The sequence below is a fragment of the Pleurodeles waltl genome, chromosome 6 (assembly GCF_031143425.1).
Source record: "Pleurodeles waltl isolate 20211129_DDA chromosome 6, aPleWal1.hap1.20221129, whole genome shotgun sequence".
NCBI lineage: Eukaryota > Metazoa > Chordata > Amphibia > Caudata > Salamandridae > Pleurodeles > Pleurodeles waltl.
In genome coordinates, this window is record NC_090445.1 from 853,054,797 (window position 1) to 853,077,950 (window position 23,154).

Below are 23,154 nucleotides of genomic sequence, written 5' to 3' on the forward strand. Positions count from 1 at the left end.
TGAAATAATCTAACCACTAGCAGTCACTCAGGGCATCATAGCAACCGATCATTTTTTTGCCCACCATGCCACTTCAGACTACACCGAGTCAAATTCAAATCAGCCTTCATCCTGCACCAACAGCAGTTTTGGCATAGTTGGCTACTTCAGTCGGTTGCAGTTTGGTTCCATCGGCACTGTGAGCGAAGGAATCATGTCTTTGCATATCCTTGGCCTCATAGAGCATTACATCAATTAAACAAAAGGTTCTGGGGTGGATGCTTGGAAATAGTGTAACCAAGCTCAATTGATGGTTGTGGTAGCATACTAACCCATCGTTTCCTGCCCACTGTGACACCCCCATATTAGACCCAGCCAAAAGCAGATCTTCCTTGCTCATACTCCAATGGGATGTTCAGCCCAAACTGCAAAGCCAGCTCCTCTCTGAACCAAAACACTAGCAATCCATGACACTAGAAATCCACGACTAGTTTCGACCTAGTTGAACCTCTTTCAGTTAGGTGAAGCTTGGTTTCAGAGGCACAGTAGGCATGGGACTCACGTCTGGGCATACCCTTGCCACACAGTCCATTATATCAAACACACGAAAGGGAGGAATGTTTGCAAATAGTCTAAATACTTGCAGCCCTTCAGGGTAGCATTCCAAACCAATATTTTTTTTTTACTTGCCTTGCCACCTTAGATTAGACAAAGCCAAGACTGTTTCCATGATGAGAAGGGGCAGTAGTGATTTGCATAAGGCTGGCCTCAAACTGAGCAGCACAGAGGGTGAAAAACGATGGTTTGGAATGCTACCCATAGCGACTGCAAGTGGTTGGATTATTTGCAAGCATTCCTTCAACACCTTTTGTGTGTTCTGCGTAATTTTAGGTCCCTGCCACCAATACATTCTATGGGAAAGTGTTGCAGCACCTGTGAGTGGTGCATAACTTACTCCAAGGCTGGGCTAGAGTACATGTACTGCTGTCTTGTCACCTGTAGGGCTGTAGTAACTTTAGATGTATAGTTTGCAATGTGTTTGTGGTAGTTTGTCTTTTTCGAAACTACTCCCATTTTGCATTAGATATTCCCCATGTTCCCACTGGTTCCTCCACATTTGCTACTAACTGGTGAAACCTACATGTGCTGACATCTCTCCACAGAAAAGATAGGAGAGGAGGAGGAGCTTTCATACTGTACGTTTATGAATTGTCCTTTGAAGAAGGTAAGTAGTACTATTCTAGTACTACTTTACATATTAGGTAGTTTATACATGTAATTGGCCCCAATATGTTTCAGTACTTACATTATAAAAACAACAGAGGAAACACATGCTGGTACAAACTAGGTACTTAACTTCAGTATTTAAACCACCCTGAATCTATTCCCAATCCACGGAGATCTAACCTCGAGGTCAGGTCCCCAAAGTCATCCTCCGTTATCAGTGTGCTCAGAAAGCCTGGCCATAGTCCAATTTTGCTACCTTCCAGCCTTCAATCTATTCTGTATTTGCAAATCCTTACGTAATGCCATTCCCAATGTCAGTTTTTGAAGGTTGCTAATACACAGTCTTTCTAGTTTTCTCCTACCTTCTTATTTATGACTTGCGTTTGCTTCTCCTCGGTAATTTTTTCTAGCCCTTATTTAGTAGTTGTGGGACTTTACTCCCACCTTAAACTTCCACGGGTTCAGAAACTGGGTTATTTCCAAATGCATTCTGCAGATTAACAACATCAAAAGCTACGATCGATATCGACATACTCCATCGCAATATGTTACAAGTGTTGGGATGTAATTAGGCCATCATTATTAGACAAATTCCATTCATCGTGATAAGGAACCTTTCAGGTTTCAGAATCTGGCATGTATGATTATACCTACTGTGATGTCGGCTTGCACCATTGATAGAACCTCTTAATTAATTCAGTTACAAAACGTTTGAACACAAGAAAGTGCAATGTGAAGCACATTGCCGATGTCTACAACTGATATTTTCTTTGTGAAGGATTGGTAAAAAAATATATTAGACAAGTTAACAACAAAGAGCATCTACGATCTGGAAATAATAAAGCAAATGAAAATGGGGAGTGGTAAGACACGACCTCGAGGCCCGCCATTGTATGAAAAAAAGCTCAAAATGAAATTTAACATTTGAATATTCACCTTACCTTATATTAACAAGTGCATGGGTCACTTTGCTGGCTGACTCCTTCCACTGGCCTGCATTCGTAGAAAGTCTCAAAACTGAATGAGAAGAATAAAAAGTTACATTTTCTAGCACAGAAAATATTGAGCTTGTGCCAACACTATGATCGAGTTCACACAGACGGGCGTTACATACTAACCCATTGAGTAAAGATTGTCAAAAATCTGATGCATTCGGATGATCTCATAGTACAACTCATCATAACTACTGGGAGTTGGAAGGAAGGTGTCACCATATGTGATGAACATGTTGAATAAATTCACTACCTGGAAGAAAGAAAATTGATTACCTCTTTATTTAGGTCAGGATGTTAATGCAAAACAATTTCGGTATTAACCAGCAATGCAAAGCATTATTCCTTCAACTAAAAAGTAATCTTAAATATCAACGAAGTAGTGGTGGAATACAAACAAAATTATTTTCATATATGGTAATCTGCTACTGCTTATCAATTTACTATTAACAGGTTTTATCTGGATTAGGAAGCAAAGTACATCTTTCAACTGTATAGAGGTGCATATAAGACGTCTTATGACAGTGGCAGTCTCATGCCAGCAGTGACACAACAAAAATATATCATTAAAAAAACAAAAATAATAACAAAGAAATAGCTTTAAAGACCCAACACCCACAGCTGAAGTTCGCAAAATACCTCCAAATCCTATTATGATCCCTCCAGACTACTTCTGACAAATTCTCAGAACCCCATCCTACATGAACAAGTTACTTACCTTCTGTAACTCCTTCTCTGGTAGAGACAGATTCCTCACAGTGTGAATATTCTCAGGCGTCAGACATAACCCAGAAACTTTTGAAGCAATTTCCTTGAGCATCAGTAGGTGGCATTGTGCACCTCCACAATGGATCCATCCCACCTTGAATGTGATCTTGGGGTCCCATATATTGTATTGTAAGCATTGTATTCTAAGTATTTGTAAAGCGCATTCCGGCCGTAGCATCCAAGCGTTGAGGACAGCTGCTGAGTGATGGGGATCCATAGCAGAAAGGGGGCAGTCCACAAGTCGCAACCTCCCTAATGGGAAAACAGCCAGGTTTTCAATTGCTTTCTGAAACGAAGATACATCTGTTCCTGCCTGATAGCTAGGGGGAGGGCGTTCCAGAGTCTCACTGCCACCATCGAGAAGGCTTTATCCCCCCATCTCACCCTATGGCAGCAAGGCACAGAGATGAGCTGAAGAGTAGAGGATCTAAGCAGCCGATCGGTTTGATAGGGCTGCAAGGTCGAACTGAGGAAAGCGCAGCCACCCTGATGGTGGGCCTTGTAAGTTAGGCAGAGTGTCTTAAACTTAACACGTTTTCCCACAGGTAGCCAGTGAAGTTGTCTGAGACTCCTACTGGCTGATGCGGAGCGTAGTAAATCTAGGACAGAGCGGGCCAACGCATTCTGGATGAGCTCTATGGAAAGCGGACTTGCTAATGTTTAACATTAAGGTATTGCAGTACTCCAGTTTAGAAATTACTAGCGCCAGGATCACCACAACTTTGAGGTCTTCCTGAATGAAGGGGAACATTTTTCTTTAGCATTTTCATTGCCCAGTAGCAACTTTTGCCCGTCTGGTCAACTTGTTGCTCAAATGATAGAGTTCTGTCAAACACAATGCCCAGGTTTTTGGCCGAGGATCTCCGGGCCAGGCACGCACTACAGGACTCTGACCACCAGTGGGGGCTCCATAAGATATCTAAACCAAAAATAATGATTTCCGTCTTTTCTCCATTCAGTTTGAGCCAATTAAGGCTCATCCAGCTGTTGATGTTGCTCATACATTTATGGAACCTGTCTGCCACCTCCTCCCAGTTTTGAGTAACCGGAACGATCAGCTGAGAGTCATCGGCGTAAGACACCACTTGAAAGCCAAATGAGCGCACCAGTGGTTCCACATAAAGATTGAACAAAGTGGGACTGAGCAAGGACCCTTGTGGAACCCCACAGGGTAATTGAAACGGGGTAGCACTGTGATCTCCGCAGGCCACTGTGATAGATCCGTTCGTGAGAAAAGATTTGAGAATGTCAAGCATCCTATCTCTAACTCCGGCCTGATGTCATCTCAGGATCAGCAATTGAGGGGAAATGGTGTCAAACGCTGCAGAGAGATCCAGTAGGACAAGGATGATGCCCTCCCACTGATCCACTCTTCTTCGAATGATATCGGCCGAGGATATCAAAGCGGATTCTGTGCTATGAGCTTGGCGGAACCCGTGTTGAGAGGGATCGAATCCTCCACTGGCCTGAAGAAAGTAAAGTCAGCTAGTTCGGTATTAAGATGTTTCTCCAGAACCTTGGCTGTGGTGGGTAATAGGGAGATGGGTCGTAGATTTTTCAAATGATGGGGTTCCCTGCCTGGTTTCTTTATAAGAGGGATCACAATGGATTCCTCCAGGCGGGAGGAATATACCCTTCCCTGAGAATGTCAGCATACACTGGTTCCAAGGCAGTAGAAACCAAGTCCGGTACTAACTTTAATATCCTCGGGGGACAAGGGTTATTAGGTGAGCCAGACTTAACTCTTTCCAACAGTTCGATGATTCTATTGGCCAAATAAGGATGAAAAACAGGCGAGCCTATGACTAGAATCTGCGGGTAAGGTTCCCTCCTGATCACCTCCATCCCGTTCTGGAGGGAGTTGTGCAAAATCCGCATGCAGGCAAACTATTTTATTCTTAAAGAAGTCAGTGACTCTTTGGCAAAAGGTGGAAGAGTTCTCCAACTCGGAAGAGGAGGGCGGGAGGGTCAGGGTCCGGACCACTTTAAAAAGTTCACCCGATACACTCTGTTCTTCCCTAATTTTGTGGGAAAAGAAGTCTATTTTTGTTTTTTTGATAGCTGATTTATAGTTCTGAAGAGAGGCCCTGAACTTGCCTCTATCCACAGCGGTCTTTTGGGCCTGCCATCTGCGCTCCTAACTACTATATAGTCTCTGTAACTTTTTGTGTTTCTCTGACTACCATGGAGATGAAGGGAGCCGCCCCGGCTTGGGACCTAATTTCACCAGGGGCGCCAGTGTGTCATAGCCACTCTGAGCCCTGTTTCAAAAGCCTCCATATATGTGCCACTGATTCACACTGTCAGTTTCTTTCTGATCTTTGTCTTCGCAATCAGACGCAGAGCCATAGGAACTGGACAATGGACTGGACAGATCTGAAAATCTGGCATCTTATTAATTGACTGTCCATTCCACAGAACAAGGGGGAGGGTGCATCAGCGAGGAATATGCTTTTAAATATAGTCTCTGCCAGAAAAGGAGTTACTGAAGGTAATTAACTTGTTCTTCTGATTAAGACTTCTATCTGCAGATTGTTCACCCTATGAATAAATGCCACAGCAGTACACCTATCAAGGTGGTGGGTTTGTGGAGCAGCTCAGACCAGACCGTCCTGCAAGTGAGATCGGGCAAAGTCCCTGTCCATCAGACCTGGCTATCCAATCTGTAATGTTTTGTGAACGTGTGGAGGGAAACCCATGCTGCGGACTGGGAAATGCCCATGATTGGTGCATGGCATCCAAAACAGTGGAAGTAGCCATCGCTCTGGCGGATTGATCAGGCAAACCTTCTGAATGTGCTTCTTTAAGCATGACACAATCTATCTGGAGGTGGTTCTCGTTTGCCCTGCTTTGTCTTTCTGAGCCACAGAGAAACCAAAGAAACGTTGGCCATACTGTCAGAAATCCATCAACTTTTCAACATAGAATCTGAGCGTCCTCTTGGGGTCAAAGTGGAGGAGCTGTTCTTCCTTCTTGTAGGGATGAAGCAGAGCATAGAAAGATGGCAAGGTGATGGACTGCCCTATGTAGAAGGGCATGCCTCCTTAGGCAGGAACGTTGCTTTTGTCCGGAGGAGTAATTTGTCCAGAAAAACATGATGCATATGGCGATATCTAGGACAATACTAAACAAAAGATCCCGCCTCTCTATTTTTAACCTGTGGCTTTCGTTCAAGCGTGGTAGACCCACTATTACTACATATTTAATTTCAAAACAAAATTCTTATTCATGAATATTTTTAGTCTTTTGATCAAGTCTCACAATATTATGTCTATTTACCTATACAAAATACTCCAAACTTCATACATTGATAATGCCATCATTGATTAAATTCTCACTGTATAATACTTATTTACATGTACAAAATAAATCATACTTTATTTCTTTGCAATTAATCAACAAGATAGAATATGAACGCACTGAGCACAGAGAACATTTATATGGGGTGTATGAGGAACAACATATTTTTAATAAAATGGCGCAATTTTTTTGAAAACGTTAAAATCTGGAAAAGAATCATAGACAACATGTTGTTTCTTTTGGACTGGGGCTGAAGAACAACTGCAGGAGCTATTACGAAAAATTTGAAATTTACAGAAAATTATCACAGACAAAAAATGTAGTTATTGGCTATCTGGACTATGGGCACACAACGATATATAGAAGTTTTGCTGTATAGAAAACCTACGGCCAGAAACATTATTTTATAGTTCCTAAGTTTCAATTCAGATTGTCAAAAGGACTCTGTCCCCCTTGGGGAATTTTTCAGAATAAGAAGAAATTGCACCAGGATGGCGGACTAAGAACAATACAGCAATGAACTGAAGAACTGACTCCTTCTGCGAGGATATCCAAAGCGGATTATTAGACAGGCTTTTAAAAGAGCTAAATAATATAACTGGGAAGAGATCCTCAGAGGCAGAAACAGAAATAAGAAGAATGAAGAAAAATTGGTATGTGTGACCAGTCATTCGAATAATAATTATAAAGTTAGGAGAGCGCTTCAGAAGAACTGGAATATACTGAACACCAATCGAGAGGGCCTGAAGTTGGAGAGGCCTATTTCTGCATTTAGGAGAAATGCTAATTTGAAGGTAAGCTGGTGCACACCCACTTTAATCAGAAGGAGACAATACGTGAAATAACAAGTTACTTACCTTCAGTAATGCTTTTTCTGGTGGATACAGTATCTACCCGTGGATTCCTCACCTTTTGAGTACTCCTAATGTGCCAGCATTGGACAGAAATATTTTCTTTCTAGCTCTCCACGTCGACGTCACAACGGAATGGCTCTACACGCGACTCCGTCTGATGACATCGGAGCCATGAGAAGTCTTTGCCAGCATGCTGACGTCAGTTTCACCCACTTTTTTCACCATGCCTTCGAGGTGAACATCAACAACAAGAACAACATGTGCAAACGCAACACAAGTATATATGGAAAATGTCACTTACCCAGTGTACATCTGTTCGTGGCATTAGTCGCTGCAGATTCACATGCTGTGCACATCCCGCCATCTGGTGTTGGGCTCGGAGTGTTACAAGTTGTTTTTCTTCGAAGAAGTCTTTTCGAGTCACGAGATCGAGGGACTCCTCCCATTTCGGCTCCATTGCGCATGGGCGTCGACTCCATCTTAGATTGTTTTCCCCCGCAGAGGGTGAGGTAGGAGTTGTATATGCTAGTAATAGTGCCCATGCAATGGAGTGAATACGTATGTACATAATGTAGTTTAAACTAATATATATATTTACAAATATACAGATGTTCAAGATCAACTTCTAAACGGCTACAGGCTCCCGGGGAGGCGGGTGGGCGCATGTGAATCTGCAGCGACTAATGCCACGAACAGATGTACACTGGGTAAGTGACATTTTCCATTCGGTGGCATGTGTAGCTGCAGATACACATGCTGTGCATAGACTAGTAAGCAGTTATCTCCCCAAAAGCGGTGGTTGAACCTGTAGGAGTTGAAGTTGTCTGAAACAATGTTCGTAGTACTGCTTGGCCTACTGTGGCTTGCTGTGTTGTTAGCACGTCTACGCAGTAGTGTTTGGTAAATGTATGAGGCGTAGACCATGTAGCTACCTTACATATTTCTGTCATTGGAATATTTCCTAGAAAGGCCATGGTAGCACCTTTCTTTCTAGTTGAGTGTGCCTTTGGTGTAATAGGCAGTTCTCTTTTTGCTTTAAGATAACAGGTTTGAATGCACTTAACTATCCATCTAGCAATGCCTTGCTTAGAAACTGGATTTCCTGTATGAGGTTTTTGGAAAGCAATAAATAATTGTTTGTTTTGCGAATTAGTTTTGTTCTGTCAATGTAGTACATTAACGCTGTTTTGATGTCTAATGTATGTAGTGCTCTTTCAGCTACAGACTCTGGCTGTGGGAAGAACACTGGTAATTCTACTGTTTGATTTAAGTGAAACGGTGATATGACTTTTGGTAAAAATGTAGGATTTGTTCGTAGAACTACTTTATGCTTGTGTATCTGAATAAATGGTTCTTGTATGGTAAATGCTTGAATCTCACTTACTCTTCTTAAAGATGTGATGGCAATTAAAAATGCAACTTTCCATGTTAAGTATTGCATTTCACAAGAGTGCATGGGCTCAAAAGGTGGACCCATGAGTCGTGTTAAGACAATGTTGAGGTTCCATGAAGGAACTGGTGGTGTTCTTGGTGGAATAATTCTCTTTAGACCTTCCATAAATGCTTTTATGACTGGTATTCTAAATAGAGAAGTTGAGTGCGTAATTTGCAGGTAAGCTGAAATTGCTGTAAGATGTATTTTAATGGAAGAAAAAGCTAGCTTTGATTTTTGCAAATGTAGTAAGTATCCTACGATGTCTTTGGCAGATGCGTGTAAGGGTTGAATTTGATTATTATGGCAGTAATAAACAAATCTTTTCCACTTATTTGCATAGCAATGTCTAGTGGTAGGTTTCCTAGCTTGTCTTATGACCTCCATACATTCCTGTGTAAGGTCTAAATGTCCGAACTCTAGGACTTCAGGAGCCAGATTAATAGATTCAGCGATGCTGGATTTGGGTGTCTGATCTGTTGTTTGTGTTGCGTTAACAGATCTGGTATGTTTGGTAGTTTGACATGAGGCACTACTGAGAGGTCTAGTAGTGTTGTGTACCAAGGTTGCCTTGCCCATGTTGGTGCTATTAGTATGAGTTTGAGTTTGTTTTGACTCAGCTTGTTTACTAGATATGGAAGGAGTGGGAGAGGGGGAAAAGCGTACGCAAATATCCCTGACCAACTCATCCATAACGCATTGCCCTGAGACTGATCTTGTGGGTACCTGGATGCGAAGTTTTGGCATTTTGCGTTTTCCTTTGTTGCAAATAGATCTATTTGTGGGGTTCCCCAACTCTGGAAGTAAGTATTTAGTATTTGAGGGTGAATCTCCCATTTGTGGATCTGTTGGTGATCCCGAGAAAGATTGTCTGCTAGCCGGTTCTGAATTCCTGGAATAAATTGTGCTATTAGGCGAATGTGGTTGTGAATCGCCCAATGCCATATTTTCTGTGCCAGGAGACACAACTGTGTTGAGTGTGTGCCTCCCTGTTTGTTTAGGTAATACATCGTTGTCATGTTGTCTGTTTTGACAAGAATGTGTTTGTAGCTTATTATGGGTTGAAATGCTTTCAGCGCTAGAAATACTGCCAATAGTTCTAAGTGATTTATGTGAAACTGTTTTTGGTGAGTGTCCCATTGTCCTTGGATGCTGTATTGATTGAAGTGTGCTCCCCACCCTATCATGGAGGCATCTGTTGTTATTACATATTGTGGCACTGGGTCTTGGAAAGGCCGCCCTTGGTTTAAATTTATACTGTTCCACCATTGAAGCGAGGTGTATGTTTGGCGGTCTACCAACACCAGATCTAGAATTTGACCCTGTGCCTGTGACCACTGTGATGCTAGGCACTGTTGTAAGGGCCGCATGTGCAACCTTGCGTTTGGGACAATGGCTATGCATGAGGACATCATGCCTAAGAGTTTAATCACCATTTTGACTTGTATTTTTTGATTTGGATACATGGCCTGTATTACATTGTGAAATGCCTGAACTCTTTGTGGACTTGGAGTGGCAATCCCTTTTGCTGTGTTGATTGTCGCCCCTAAGTATTGCTGTGTTTGACACGGCAGAAGGTGTGACTTTGTGTAGTTGATTGTGAAACCTAGTTTGTGGAGGGTTTCTATGACATACTCTGTGTGTTGTGAACACTTTTCTAGCGTGTTGGTTTTGATTAACCAATCGTCTAGGTACGGGAACACATGTATTTGCTGCCTTCTGATATGTGCAGCTACGACTGCTAGGCACTTTGTAAAAACTCTTGGCGCAGTTGTTATTCCGAATGGCAACACCTTGAATTGGTAATGTATCCCTTGGAATACAAACCTTAAGTATTTTCTGTGTGAAGGATGTATCGGTATATGGAAATATGCATCCTTTAGGTCTAGTGTTGTCATGTAGTCTTGTTGTTTGAGTAGTGGGATTACGTCTTGTAATGTCATCATGTGAAAGTGATCTGATTTGATGTAGGTATTTAATGTTCGGAGATCTAATATAGGTCTCAGAGTCTTGTCTTTTTTGGGTATGAGAAAGTACAGAGAGTAAACTCCTGTTCCTTTCTGGTGTTCTGGTACTAATTCTATTGCTTCTTTTAGTAGTAATGCCTGAACTTCTAGTCCTAGAAGATCTATATGTTTTTTTGACATATTGTGTGTTTTCGGTGGTACGTTTGGAGGGAATTTGAGAAATTCTATGCAATAACCATGATGGATAATTGCCAGTACCCAAGTGTCTGTTGTTATCTCCTCCCAATGTTTGTAAAATAGTCTTAGTCTCCCCCCCACAGGTGTTATGTGTTGGGGATGTGTGACTTGGAAGTCACTGTTTGTTTTGAGGGGTTTTGGGGCTTTGGAACTTCCCTCTATTTTTGGGGAATTGTGCCCCTCTATATTGCCCCCGAAAACTTCCCCACTGGTATTGGCTTTGATAAGTGGGCCTTGCTTGTGAGGTTGTGGCCTCTGTAGGTTGACCTCGAAACCCTCCCCTAAATGGTGTCTTGCAAAATGTGCCTCTGCTTTGTGGGGAGTAGAGTGCACCCATGGCTTTTGCGGTATCAGTGTCTTTTTTTTGAGTTTTTCAATAGCAGTGTCGACTTCCGGCCCAAACAACTGCTGTTCATTAAAGGGCATATTCAGCACGGCTTGTTGTATTTCCGGCTTGAATCCTGACGTACGCAACCATGCGTGTCTCCTTATTGTTATTGCAGTATTTACTGTCCTTGCAGCTGTATCTGCTGCGTCCATTGATGAGCGTATCTGATTATTGGAGATACTTTGTCCTTCTTCTACCACTTGTTGTGCCCTTTTCTGGAACTCTTTGGGTAAGTGTTCTATGAAATGCTGCATTTCGTCCCAATGAGATCTATTGTATCTTGCCAATAGTGCTTGTGAATTGGCAATACGCCATTGGTTTGCTGCTTGTGCTGCAACTCTTTTACCCGCAGCATCGAATTTGCGACTCTCCTTGTCTGGAGGTGGCGCGTCTCCCGAGGTATGAGAGTTTGCTCTCTTGCGAGCTGCCCAAACAACCACAGAATCTGGTGTTAATTGCTGCGTAATATAAACAGGGTCTGTTGGTGGTGGCTTGTACTTTTTTTCCACCCTTGGAGTTATGGCTCTGCCTTTAACAGGATCCTGAAATATTTGTTTTGAATGTTTTAGCATTCCCGGGAGCATAGGTAAGCTTTGGTAATGACTATGAGTGGAGGAGAGTGTATTAAATAAAAAGTCATCCTCAATTGGTTCTGAATGCAAGGTGACGTTATGAAACGCAGCTGCCCTTGAGACCACCTGCGTGTAGGATGTACTGTCTTCAGGTGGCGACGGCCTTGTAGGGTAACAGTCTGGGCTGTTATCTGATACAGGAGCATCATAAAGGTCCCATGCATCAGGATCATCTTGACTCATTGCAGTATGAGTCGGGGATTGCATCAGTGGTGGAGTGGCTACCAGTGATGTGTGCATTGATGGTGGTGGAGATGGTGGTGGAGTTGTTTGTCTTGCCACCTTTGCCTGTGGCTGCTTGTCCTTTTCTTGAAAGGCAAGTCTTCTTTTCATCTTAATTGGCGGAAGAGTGCTTATCTTCCCTGTGTCTTTTTGAATGTGGAGCCTTCTTTGAGTGTAGTCTGGCTCAACAGATTGAAGTTCCTCTCCGAACTTATGTCCATGCATCTGGGAGGACAATCCCTGTTCCTCTGTGTAGGAACCTGTTTTCGGTTCCGAGGCTGGATGTTTCGGAATCGAAATCTTTTCGGTCGCCTTTTTGGGCTCCGAGGCAACCTTCTTTATTTTCGGCGTCGTGGTGTCTCGGTGCCGAACCATTTCGGTGCCACTGTCTTGTTGCCGAATCTGTTCGCAGCCGCTGTCTCGGGCCCGAGATAGCTGTGTGGCGGTATCTCGACCGGAGTCGGATGACTTCGCCACATGCATGCCCTTTTTCGGTGCCGATGATCGGTCACCTATTTTTCGGGTTAAGCCATGGCCTGTTGGCGGTGGCGTCCCCTGGGCTTTTGTTGTCTTCTCGTGAGTTTTATGTTTCGACGTCTTACTCACGGTTTTCGGCGTTTCTTCGGGATCGAGCTCGTCCGATTCATGGATGGAGAAGCTTTCTTCTTCCTCTTCGAAACGCCCTTGTCCTGTCGGCGCCGACGCCATCTGCAGTCTTCTTGCTCTTCGGTCTCTTAATGTCTTCCTCGACCGAAACGCTCGACAGGCTTCACAGGTATCCTCCTTGTGCTCTGGAGACAGACACAAGTTACAGACCAGATGCTGATCTGTATATGGATACTTGTTATGGCATTTTGGGCAGAAGCGGAATGGGGTCCGTTCCATCAGCCTTGAAGAAACACGTGGCCGGGCCGACCAGGCCCCGACGGGGGTTTGAAAAAACCCTGAAGGGCCACCAGAGCTCTTCAAAAGTCGGTGTCGATCTGTTATAACTAACCCGATACCGAACGCAAACAATACCGACGATTTTTCCGAGATTCTAACTAACTTTCCGACCCGAAACACGTAGCGAAAAGGAACACGTCCGAACCCGATGGCGGAAAAAAAACAATCTAAGATGGAGTCGACGCCCATGCGCAATGGAGCCGAAATGGGAGGAGTCCCTCGATCTCGTGACTCGAAAAGACTTCTTCGAAGAAAAACAACTTGTAACACTCCGAGCCCAACACCAGATGGCGGGATGTGCACAGCATGTGTATCTGCAGCTACACATGCCACCGAACATATATATATATATATATATATATATAAATATATATATATATATATATATATATATTTAAATATACATTCTGTACATACAATTTGCCATAAGTACATATATACAATATTTACCAAATACTTTTTTGGCATAACCAGACAGACATCGGGAAGGCGGGTAGGACCTTGAGGAATCCACAGGCAGATACTGTATCCACCAGAAATAAATTTCCCAAAGGTAAGTAACTTGTTGTTCTGATGGATACATCTACCTGTGGACTCCTCAACTTTTGAATAGAATCCCAAAGCAGTCCTGTGTTTGGAGGTGGATGCCTGTTTGGCTATACAAAGAAATCCTCAACACTGAACGGACAAAATGGCCGTCGCTCCTCACTTCTGAGTCCAAGCAGTAATGCTTCACGAAAGTGTGGAGGGAATCCCAAGTTGCTGCTTTGCAAGTATCCAAAACAGGTACACCTCTAGCCAAAGCAGAACTAGTAGGCTCAGCTCTGGTAGAATGAGCTCTGGATCCTTCTTTGCTAGTGCATAACATATTTTAATGTAAAGAATGACCCACCTTGATAGTGTTATTTTATGGACGGCCTTGCCCATCATCTTGCCCACGTAGCCAATTAAAAGCTGATCATGCGTCCTGAACTCTCTCGTCTTGTCCACATAGAAGCTCAGCGCTCTTTTGATCAAGACGGTGCAGCCTTTCCTCCTCCTAAGAGGGATGGGGAGGAGGATAAAAGGAAGGAAGGGTGATGGACTGCCCTAAATGGAAAGGAGTCACCACCTTTGATAGGAAAGTCGCCCTGGTTCTCAAAACCACCTTGTCAGCATGGAAAGTGGTAAACAGGGGTTTTACACTTAGAGCTTGCAGTTTACTTACACGCCTAGCCGACATGATTGCTATAAGAAAGACCGTTTTAAACATAAGGAGCCCTAACGGGCAACTGTGCAATGGGTCAAACATCAGATACGTTAAAACTAAATTTAAATCCTACAGAGGCATCATAAACGGAGTGGGAGGAAACCTATTAGTCGAACCCTTAAGAAATCTTAGAACTATAGGGGACTTGAATAAAGAGGGTTGGTCAGGTAAACAAATAAATGCTGTCAGTGCAGACAGATAGCCCTCCACAGTCGCAACTGCACAACCTTGTTGTGTCAAGGAAAGAAAAAACTGTAAAACTTTGGACAGATGGATCTTTAAAGGATCAATGTGTCTCTCCTCACATTATTTAACAAACTTGACCCATCTACCAGCATAGACAGCTTTGGTGGAATGTCGCCTGGCCGATAATACAACATCCATCACTTCTGGGGGAAGAGAAAAATAATTCAGATTGCCTAGTTCAATCTCCAGGCATGTAGGTGCAGGCACTGGAGGTGGGGGTGTAGAACCTTCCCCTGCAAGAGGAGGTCTGTCTTCTGAGGGAGACGGAGCGGAGGGCACAGCGAGAGGTGAAGGTCTGTGTACCACACCCTTCTTGGCCAATGCGGAGCTATTAATATAAATTGGGCCCAGTCATGGTGAATCTTCCTCAGAACCCAAGTAATCAAGGGTATGGAAGAAAACGCGTAAAGCAGCCGGTTGCTCCAGCTCAACTGAAACGCGTCTTCCAATGCTCCGTGCATCGTAAACTGGAGGCTGCAGAAAGACGGGCAGTGCACGTTCCCACAAGTGGCAAACAGGTCTATCAGTTGCATCCCCCATAGCTGAAAGAAGTGAAGAAACACATCTGGAGGGAGATGCACTCGTGGTCGGCTAAAAAAGTGCTGGCTGAGACAGTCTGCACGTGTGCTGAGAACTCCAGCCAAATGGTTTGCTACTATTCAAATCCGATGGTCCTGGGTCCAGGACCAGGATCGTAAAGCCTCTCAGTAGAGAAGATACGACCATACTCCTCCCTGATTGTTGATGTACCAATATCGCTGTAGTGTTGTCTGTCAAGACCTGGACAGACTGACTACAAATGAAAGGGAGGAAGGCCTTGAGAGACAGACTTATCGCTCGTAATTCCAATAGAGTGATGTGAAACATCTGTTCCACTGGAGACCAAGGCCCTTTTATCTCCAGATCCCCCAGATGCTCTCCCCACCCTAGAGTGGAAGCATCCGTTATGACTGGTCACAGGAGGTGAAAGACAAAATGGCCTCCCTTGCGATAGGTAGCAGAACACACTCGACGATTGGAGACTGTAATGGACTCCTTCAGATCCCAGTTGGTTGAAACCACTGCTTGTGGAGGCACCACTGGAGAGCCCTCATGTGCCAACATGCTTGAGTGAACAGCAGAATACAGAAGGCAAACAGACCAAACAAGCGCAGGACCTTTAGGAATGGAACAACTGCTCCATCCTAAAACATTGGAATCATAGCCTAAATGTCCCAAATCCTCTGAGGAGGGGGGAAGGCATGATTCAGTGCTGTGCCTTCTGAGATGCATTGCAACCACTGCTGTCACCTTCGTGAAGACTCGAGGTGCGGAAGTAAGACCAATAGGAAGGACCGCAAACTGGTAGTGCAGCAACCCTACCATGAACCAGAGATATTTCCTGTGCAACTGCAGAATGGGGATGTAAAAATATGCATCCTGCAAGTCAATAGAAACCATCCAGTCTTCCTTGTCCAGCGCCAGAAGTACCTGAGCTAGGGTCAGCATTTTGAACTTCTCCTGTTTGATGTACCAATTCAAAATTCTCAGGTCTAGGACGGGCCTCTACCGACCTTCTTTCTTGGGGATAAGGACATAACTTGAATAACATCCCTGATCCCTTTACTGCTCCGAAACCAACTCCACTGCACCCTTTAATAGCAGATTTTGTACCTGAAGCAACAGCAGGTGATCCTCTGAACAAAAAGAATGCTGGGGAGCGAAGGGATGGGGAAACTCCCAAAAGAGAAGGACATACTCATTTCCTACAATGCTCAACAGCCATGAGTCTGATGTTTTTGACTCCCCCCCTTGAAGAAAATGAATTAACCTTCCCCCTATGGGCAACACATGCTGCTGAGAGGGGAGAGAACTAGGGCTGCTTTCCTGACCGGTTCCCAGCAGAGAACGAGGAAGGCTTCTGGGCAGCACCACGTTGCCTAAGTCTTCCCCGACCCCTGCAGGACCTGTAAAGGGGGTAGGCAGATTGTTGTCCCTGGAGCTGCTGCTTCCCACAAAATAAGGAGCCGTGGCCAAACCCCCTAAATCGTCTGAGAGGTCTATACACCGAGGCAAGAATTTTGAGACGCAGAGTCTTAGCTGTGGCCTTACTCTCCTTGAATCTCTTAAGTGCGGAGTCAGCCTTCTCTCCGAATAGTCTCGACCCATCAAAAGGGAGATCCATTAAGGTGGACTGTACATCTGGAGAAAACCCCGATTCCCTTAAACACGCATGCCTCCTGTTGGTGTCACCGATGTACACATGGTTTTGGCAACAGAGTCTGCAGTGTCCAGGCCAGATTGGATGACCTGCTTAGCTGCTGCCTGACTGTCTTGACTCTTTAAAATGCTCCTGCACATCTTGTTGTGGCATAGAAATCACTTCCTTATCAGAGATCATCATCGCATGGATGTATCTGCCCAAGACACATGTAGCGTCCACCGATTTTAACGCCATGCTACATGAGGAAAACACCTTCTTTGCAGTCTGTTCCATACCTTTCAAGTCCCTATCTGCAGGACTTGTAAGGAAGGAGCCAGGAGCAGATTTAGCAGAACAAGAAGCCTGGACCATCAGATTTTCAGGTGTTGGATGAGGAACTGCAGGACATCTGGTGTAGCCCAATATCTCCTAGCGATGACCTTGGACATAGCCGGAGAAGACACAGGCTTCCGCTAAAAATCTAGAACAGGCTCAGACAAGGCCTCATTAAAACGAAGCAAAGGTTCTGATGTAGTAGAGCATAAATGAAGACCCTCAACCTTTTGACATCTGTGGACTCGCACTTTTTCATTACTGGAACCGGGGACCCCCACTGAATCATTATTGGAATCCCCTAATGAGTCATTACTGAAAGTTGGGGACCTAATCTGTTAATATTATTTAATTTTCTAAGCAGTTGCAGACCCCCTGAGAAGGCTTCACAGACCCCCAGGGGTCCCCGGACCACAGATTGAGAACCACTGTGTTAGACTTTATCTCCGATGTTGGCAATGGTAACTCCAAAAGATCAGCAGCTTTCCTGATCCCACTGTGATAAGAATTTATTTCTGGAGGCGGAATCCCTCCAGGAGATAGCAATTACCGCTCCGGGGAGGTGTCTAGACCACTGGTCACCTCAATCCCTTCAAAACCATGAGCATGCAAAGGGATTTCTCCTTCCTCCAAATCCTGATGCTCCTCCAGATATTATTGTTTTTTTAAGAGTCGTAATGCCTCTCTTCTTGACCTTAAACTAGACTTCAATCTCGGCGTCGATGAAGAATGAACTGACGCCGAAGATGTATGATGCAGTGCCAGTGAAGCCAGGGCTGGGACCTTTCCACTTATAGGCGTTGAATAACTCGACTCCAGACGAACATTATCTGACATCCGTATCGGCGCCGGCATCCCTGAAGGTGATGGAGCCGTCAGCAAAAAGGGCATAAAAGGAGTCTGTTTATACAGCACCGGGATGCCTAGATTAAAGGGTAATGGACCCGTGAGGCCGGCAGGCGCACCAGCAGGGGTCATGTCTCTGTTAAAAATGCTAAATATAGCATTAAAAAATACAGACAGATCAGCACCAGAAGCTGAAAAGGGCGGATATTCTCCTTGAAGCTGGACCCCACTTGACTCCCACTCCTCAGTCTCCTGCTCTGATAGAGTAGTAGGAGAGAACTGCACAGTAGCACTTGTGGGCGATGCTGAGATCTCTACCAAAAATGGCACCAGTGATGGCTCTGCCGACTTCAGTTGCGAAGGCGAAAGGGTAGGGCTCGTCTCCCAAGTTGAATGGTGTTGATGACAAGGTTCTCTGGATGACATCTAGAGACGAGCAATGCCGGGAACTGTGACGACGACACTTCTTATGAGAATGAGTTGACCTATGAGATGAAGACTCTTCGAGGCCTGGATCTTGAAGACTCCGCTCGAGGCCTGGACCTTTGACGGCCTTGCTTTTCATTCCTGGCCTTAGCTTCTCTCCCTAAGGTGTGGAATCCACAAGTATATGTATCCATCAGAAGTACCATTACTGATAGTGAACCTGTTAAAGGCAACCATTGTTGTGGCACTTGCCATGCAAGTAAATCAGCTATAACAACTGAATGATGAATCCATAATGAGTAAAAAATTCTATTTAAGGATATGACGAATTGCAGAAGCTGTAATGTGATATATTTGTTGATATGCCCATGCGGTCTTGGATATGTAAGAGAAACTGAAAGAGAAATGAGGACACATTATGGGAAACTTAAGTCAGCAATAAGAACAGCAAAGATGCATGCTCCAGTGGTAAAGCATTGTGTGGAAGTTGGACATGGACTGAGTGAGTTCAAGTGGTTCATTCTTGAGAAGATAGAACCAAAAACGGGACCGTCGGAGACAAAGACCCAAAAAGATAGAGAAACATTTTGGAGTTTCTCACTCAAGACTAATACACATGGCTTGAATGAAGAAATCACATGGCGGGAACAGTAAAGAACATTAACTTCTCCATAGATACAGTGTTGAGTTAGCTTTCACAAAAACCCATATGTAAGGAAATGCCTCCTTGGCATGGTTACCCCCTGACGTTTTGCCTTTGCTAATGCTAAGTTTTGATTGAAAGTGTGCTGGGACACTGCTAACCAGGCCCCAGCACCAGTGTTCTTTCCCTAAACTGTACCTTTGCTTTCACAACTGGCACAGCCCTGGCACTCAGATAAGTTCCTTGTAACTGGTACCCCTGGTACCAAGGGCCCTGGTGCCAGGGAAGGTCTCTAAGGGCTGGAGGACCTGAAGCAACCGAACCTCAGTGCAGGAGTGACCCCCAGGCGATCCTCTGCCTAGCCCAGGTGGTGGCTGGCCCGAGAAGCCCCCCCCCACCCTGTGCCTGGCTGCACCGGTAGAGTGACCCCTGGGTCCCTCCATTGAATCCTATCTGAAACCCAATGCCAGCTTTGCACACTGCACCCGGCCGCCCCTGTGCCGCTGAGGGTGTGCCCAGGAACTGAGACTTGTAAGTGTCTTACTTACCTCACAAACTAACCTTTACTTACCTCCCCCAGGAACTGTTGATTTTTGCAGTGTCTACTTTTAAAATAGCTTATTGCCATTTTAACAAAGACTGTATATGATATTGCTTTATTCAAAGTTCCTAACTTACCTGTGTGAAGTACCTTGTATTGTATGTGTTTACTTCAAATCTTGAACCTGTGGTTCTTAAACTAAACTAGCAAAATATATTTTCCATATAAAAACCTATTGGCCTGAAGTAAGTCTTTGAGTGTGTGTTCCTCATTTATTGACTGTGTGTGTACAACAAATGCTTAACACTACCCTCTGATAAGCCTACTGCTCGACCACACTACCACAAATAGGAGCATTAGAATTATCTTATTTTGGCACTATCTTACCTCTAAGGGGAACCCTTGGACTCTGTGCACACTATTTCTTACTTTGAAATAGTATATAAAGAGCCAACGTCCTACACCATATGTACATGTAAGGGGTAAACTGAAATTTTGAAAGTGTGTCTATAGGATGTGCTGTGTACAGCCTTGTGGGTCTCCCTTACTTTGAGAAATCAAGAACTGGGAAATCAAAACATTAAATCTCTGTAGAGGTTTATGTTGTTTCTTTTTTTAAGGCGACAACAGGAAAAATGGGTTATTAGGAGCGATTCATTCTAAGTCACTGTTGCATGAGTTTTGAGTAACTGGGAGTACTTTGTAACTCACTGCAATGACTAAAGCCCCCTACAGAGCATAGTAATCCGTATTGTGGTATGTATGGTGTGCTCAGGATCATATACATAATAGATGAGTCAGTGTTTTCGTTTTTTTTAGAGGAAGTGACGTGAACAGAGCTAACTTAAAAAGAAGAGGGTTTCCGGATATTGAGTATGCAGCAGCAGCTGTATTGGAGCCATTCGGACGAACATCAATTGAAATGTCAGCAGTGACCAGATTATACAGGAGTCCAGAAAGTCATGTAGCAGTTTAGTCAATGATGATATGTGTACACAAAGACAGGGCAATTGGAAGTTGTGAGTGGAGGAAGTGATAAACATGCAAACCTGGCCATTGATGTTTAGGTAGTTTGGTCTGACTAGGTTAAAGTATCAAACTATCGAAGAATATGGATAGGGTACCTGGCGGCTTATACAAATAAGGTGAATGTGTATTTATGATTGAGCCCTACAGACCACATGAGGGGTGAGGGAGCTGAAAAACCTGCAAACTTGGCTCTTGATGTAAAGGCGGCACAGTCTGTTGAGGTTCATACTTTCTCTCGGTAACAGATAACAGTTGACACGCCTGTGCAATTTAAAAAGAAAATACGCCTAACGCATGTTTTTGTGAGCATGTGGAATACAAGTTTAAAAGGTAAAATTTTAAATGTGGGCATAGGGGGCACAGATACACACACACATATATATGGAAAATGTCACTTACTCAGTGTACATGTGTTTGTGGCATGAGACCCTGCAGATTCACATGCTTTGCACATCCCGCCATCTAGTGTTGGGCTCCGAGTGTTAAAAGTTGTTTTTCTTCGAAGAAGTCTTTTCGAGTCACGAGATCTAGTGACTCCTCCCCTTTTGGCTCCATTGCGCATGGGCGTCGACTCCATCTTAGATTGTTTTCCCCGCAGAGGGTGAGGTAGGAGTTGTGTATTACAGTAATAGTGCCCATGCAATGGAGTAAACATGTATGTACATGATGTAGTTTAAGGTTATATATTTACAAATTTACAAATGTTCAAGATCAACTTCGAAACGGCTACAGGCTCCCGGGGAGGCGGGTGGGCGCATGTGAATCTGCAGCATCTCATGCCACGAACAGATGTGCACTGGATAAGTGACATTTTCCGTTCGATGGCATGTGTAGCTGCAGATACACATGCTTTGCATAGACTAGTAAGCAGTTATCTCCCCAAAAGCGGTGGTTCAGCCTGTAGGAGTTGAAGTTGTTTGAAACAAAGTTCGTAGTACTGCCTGGCCTACTGTGGCTTGTTGTGCTGTTAACACATCCACACAATAGTGTTTGGTAAACGTATGAGGCGTAGACCATGTAGCTGCCTTACATATTTCAGTCATTGGAATGTTTCCTAGAAAGGCCATAGTAGCACCCTTCTTTCTAGTTGAGTGTGCCTTTGGTGTAATAGGCAGTTGTCTCTTTGCTTTAAGATAACCGGTTTGAATGCATTTAACTATCCATCTAGCAATGCCTTGTTTGGAAATTGGATTTCCTAAATGAGGTTTTTGGAAAGCAACAAATAATTGTTTTGTTTTCCAAATTTGTTTGGTTCTGTCAATGTAGTACATTAACGCTCTTTTGATGTCTAATGTATGTAGTGCTCTTTCAGCTACAGAATCTGGTTGTGGGAAGAACACTGGTAGTTCAACTGTTTGATTCAAGTGGAACGATGATATGACTTTTGGTAAGAATTTTGGATTTGTCCGTAGAACTACTTTATGCTTGTGTATTTGAATAAATGGTTCTTGTATGGTAAATGCTTGGATTTCACTTACTCTTCTTAGAGATGTGATGGCAATTAGAAATGCAACTTTCCATGTTAAATATTGCATTTCACATGAGTGTATGGGCTCAAAAGGTGGCCCCATGAGTCGTGTTAAGACAATGTTGAGGTTCCATGAAGGAACTGGTGGTGTTCTTGGTGGTATAATTCCTTTTAGGCCTTCCATAAAGGCTTTAATGACTGGTATCCTAAACAGTGAAGTTGAGTGGGTAATTTGCAGGTAAGCTGAAATTGCTGTAAGATGTATCTTAATGGATGAAAAAGCTGGTTTTGACTTTTGCAAATGTAGCAAGTAGCTTACGATGTCTTTAGCAGATGCGTGTAAAGGTTGAATTTGATTATTATGGCAATAATAAACTAACCTTTTCCACTTATTTGCATAGCAATGTCTAGTGGTTGGTTTCCTAGCTTGTTTTATGACTTCCATACATTCTTGTGTAAGGTCTAAGTGTCCGAACTCTAAGACCTCAGGAGCCAAATTGCTAGATTCAGCGATGCTGGATTGGGGTGTCTGATCTGCTGATTGTGTTGAGTTAACAGATCTGGTCTGTTTGGTAGTTTGATATGAGGTACTACTGAGAGGTGTAGTAGTGTTGTGTACCAAGGTTGTCTTGCCCAAGTTGGTGCTATGAGTATGAGTTTGAGTTTGTTTTGACTCAACTTGTTTACTAGATATGGAAGGAGTGGGAGAGGGGGAAAAGCGTATGCAAATATCCCTGACCAACTCATCCATAATGCCTTGCCCAGAGACTGATCTTGTGGGTACCTGGATGCGAAGTTTTGGCATTTTGCATTTTCTTTTGTTGAAAATAGGTCTATTTGTGGTGTCCCCCAATTTTGGAAGTACGTATGTAGTATTTGGGGGTGAATCTCCCATTCGTGGATCTGTTGGTGATCCTGAGAGAGATTATCTGCAAACTGATTCTGAAGCCCTGGAATGAACTGTGCTATTAGGCAAATGTGGTTGTGTATCGCCCAATGCCATATTTTCTGTGTCAGGAGACACAACTGTGTTGAGTGTGTCCCTCCCTGTTTGTTTAGGTAATACATCGTTGTCATGTTGTCTGTTTTGACAAGAATGTGTTTGCGGCTTATTATTGGTTGAAAAGCTTTTAACGCTAGAAATACTGCCAATAGTTCTAAGTGATTTATGTGAAACTGTTTTTGCCGAGTGTTCCATTGTCCCTGAATGCTGTGTTGATTGAGGTGTGCTCCCCACCCTATCATGGA

General features: G+C 43.8%; 1 protein-coding gene across 3 annotated transcripts in view; it reads right to left on the bottom strand.

The window, feature by feature from the left end:
- Positions 1-23,154, bottom strand: part of ARMH3 (armadillo like helical domain containing 3) — a 748,421-nt gene that overhangs the window by 161,896 nt on the left and 563,371 nt on the right. For all 3 annotated transcript variants that reach the window (XM_069239576.1, XM_069239578.1, XM_069239579.1), the window contains exons 22-23: positions 2,325-2,451; positions 2,148-2,223 (exon numbers count right to left, since the gene is read on the bottom strand). In XM_069239576.1, coding sequence (XP_069095677.1) covers positions 2,148-2,223; positions 2,325-2,451 — 203 coding nt within the window. The remainder of the gene's footprint in view (positions 1-2,147; positions 2,224-2,324; positions 2,452-23,154) is intronic.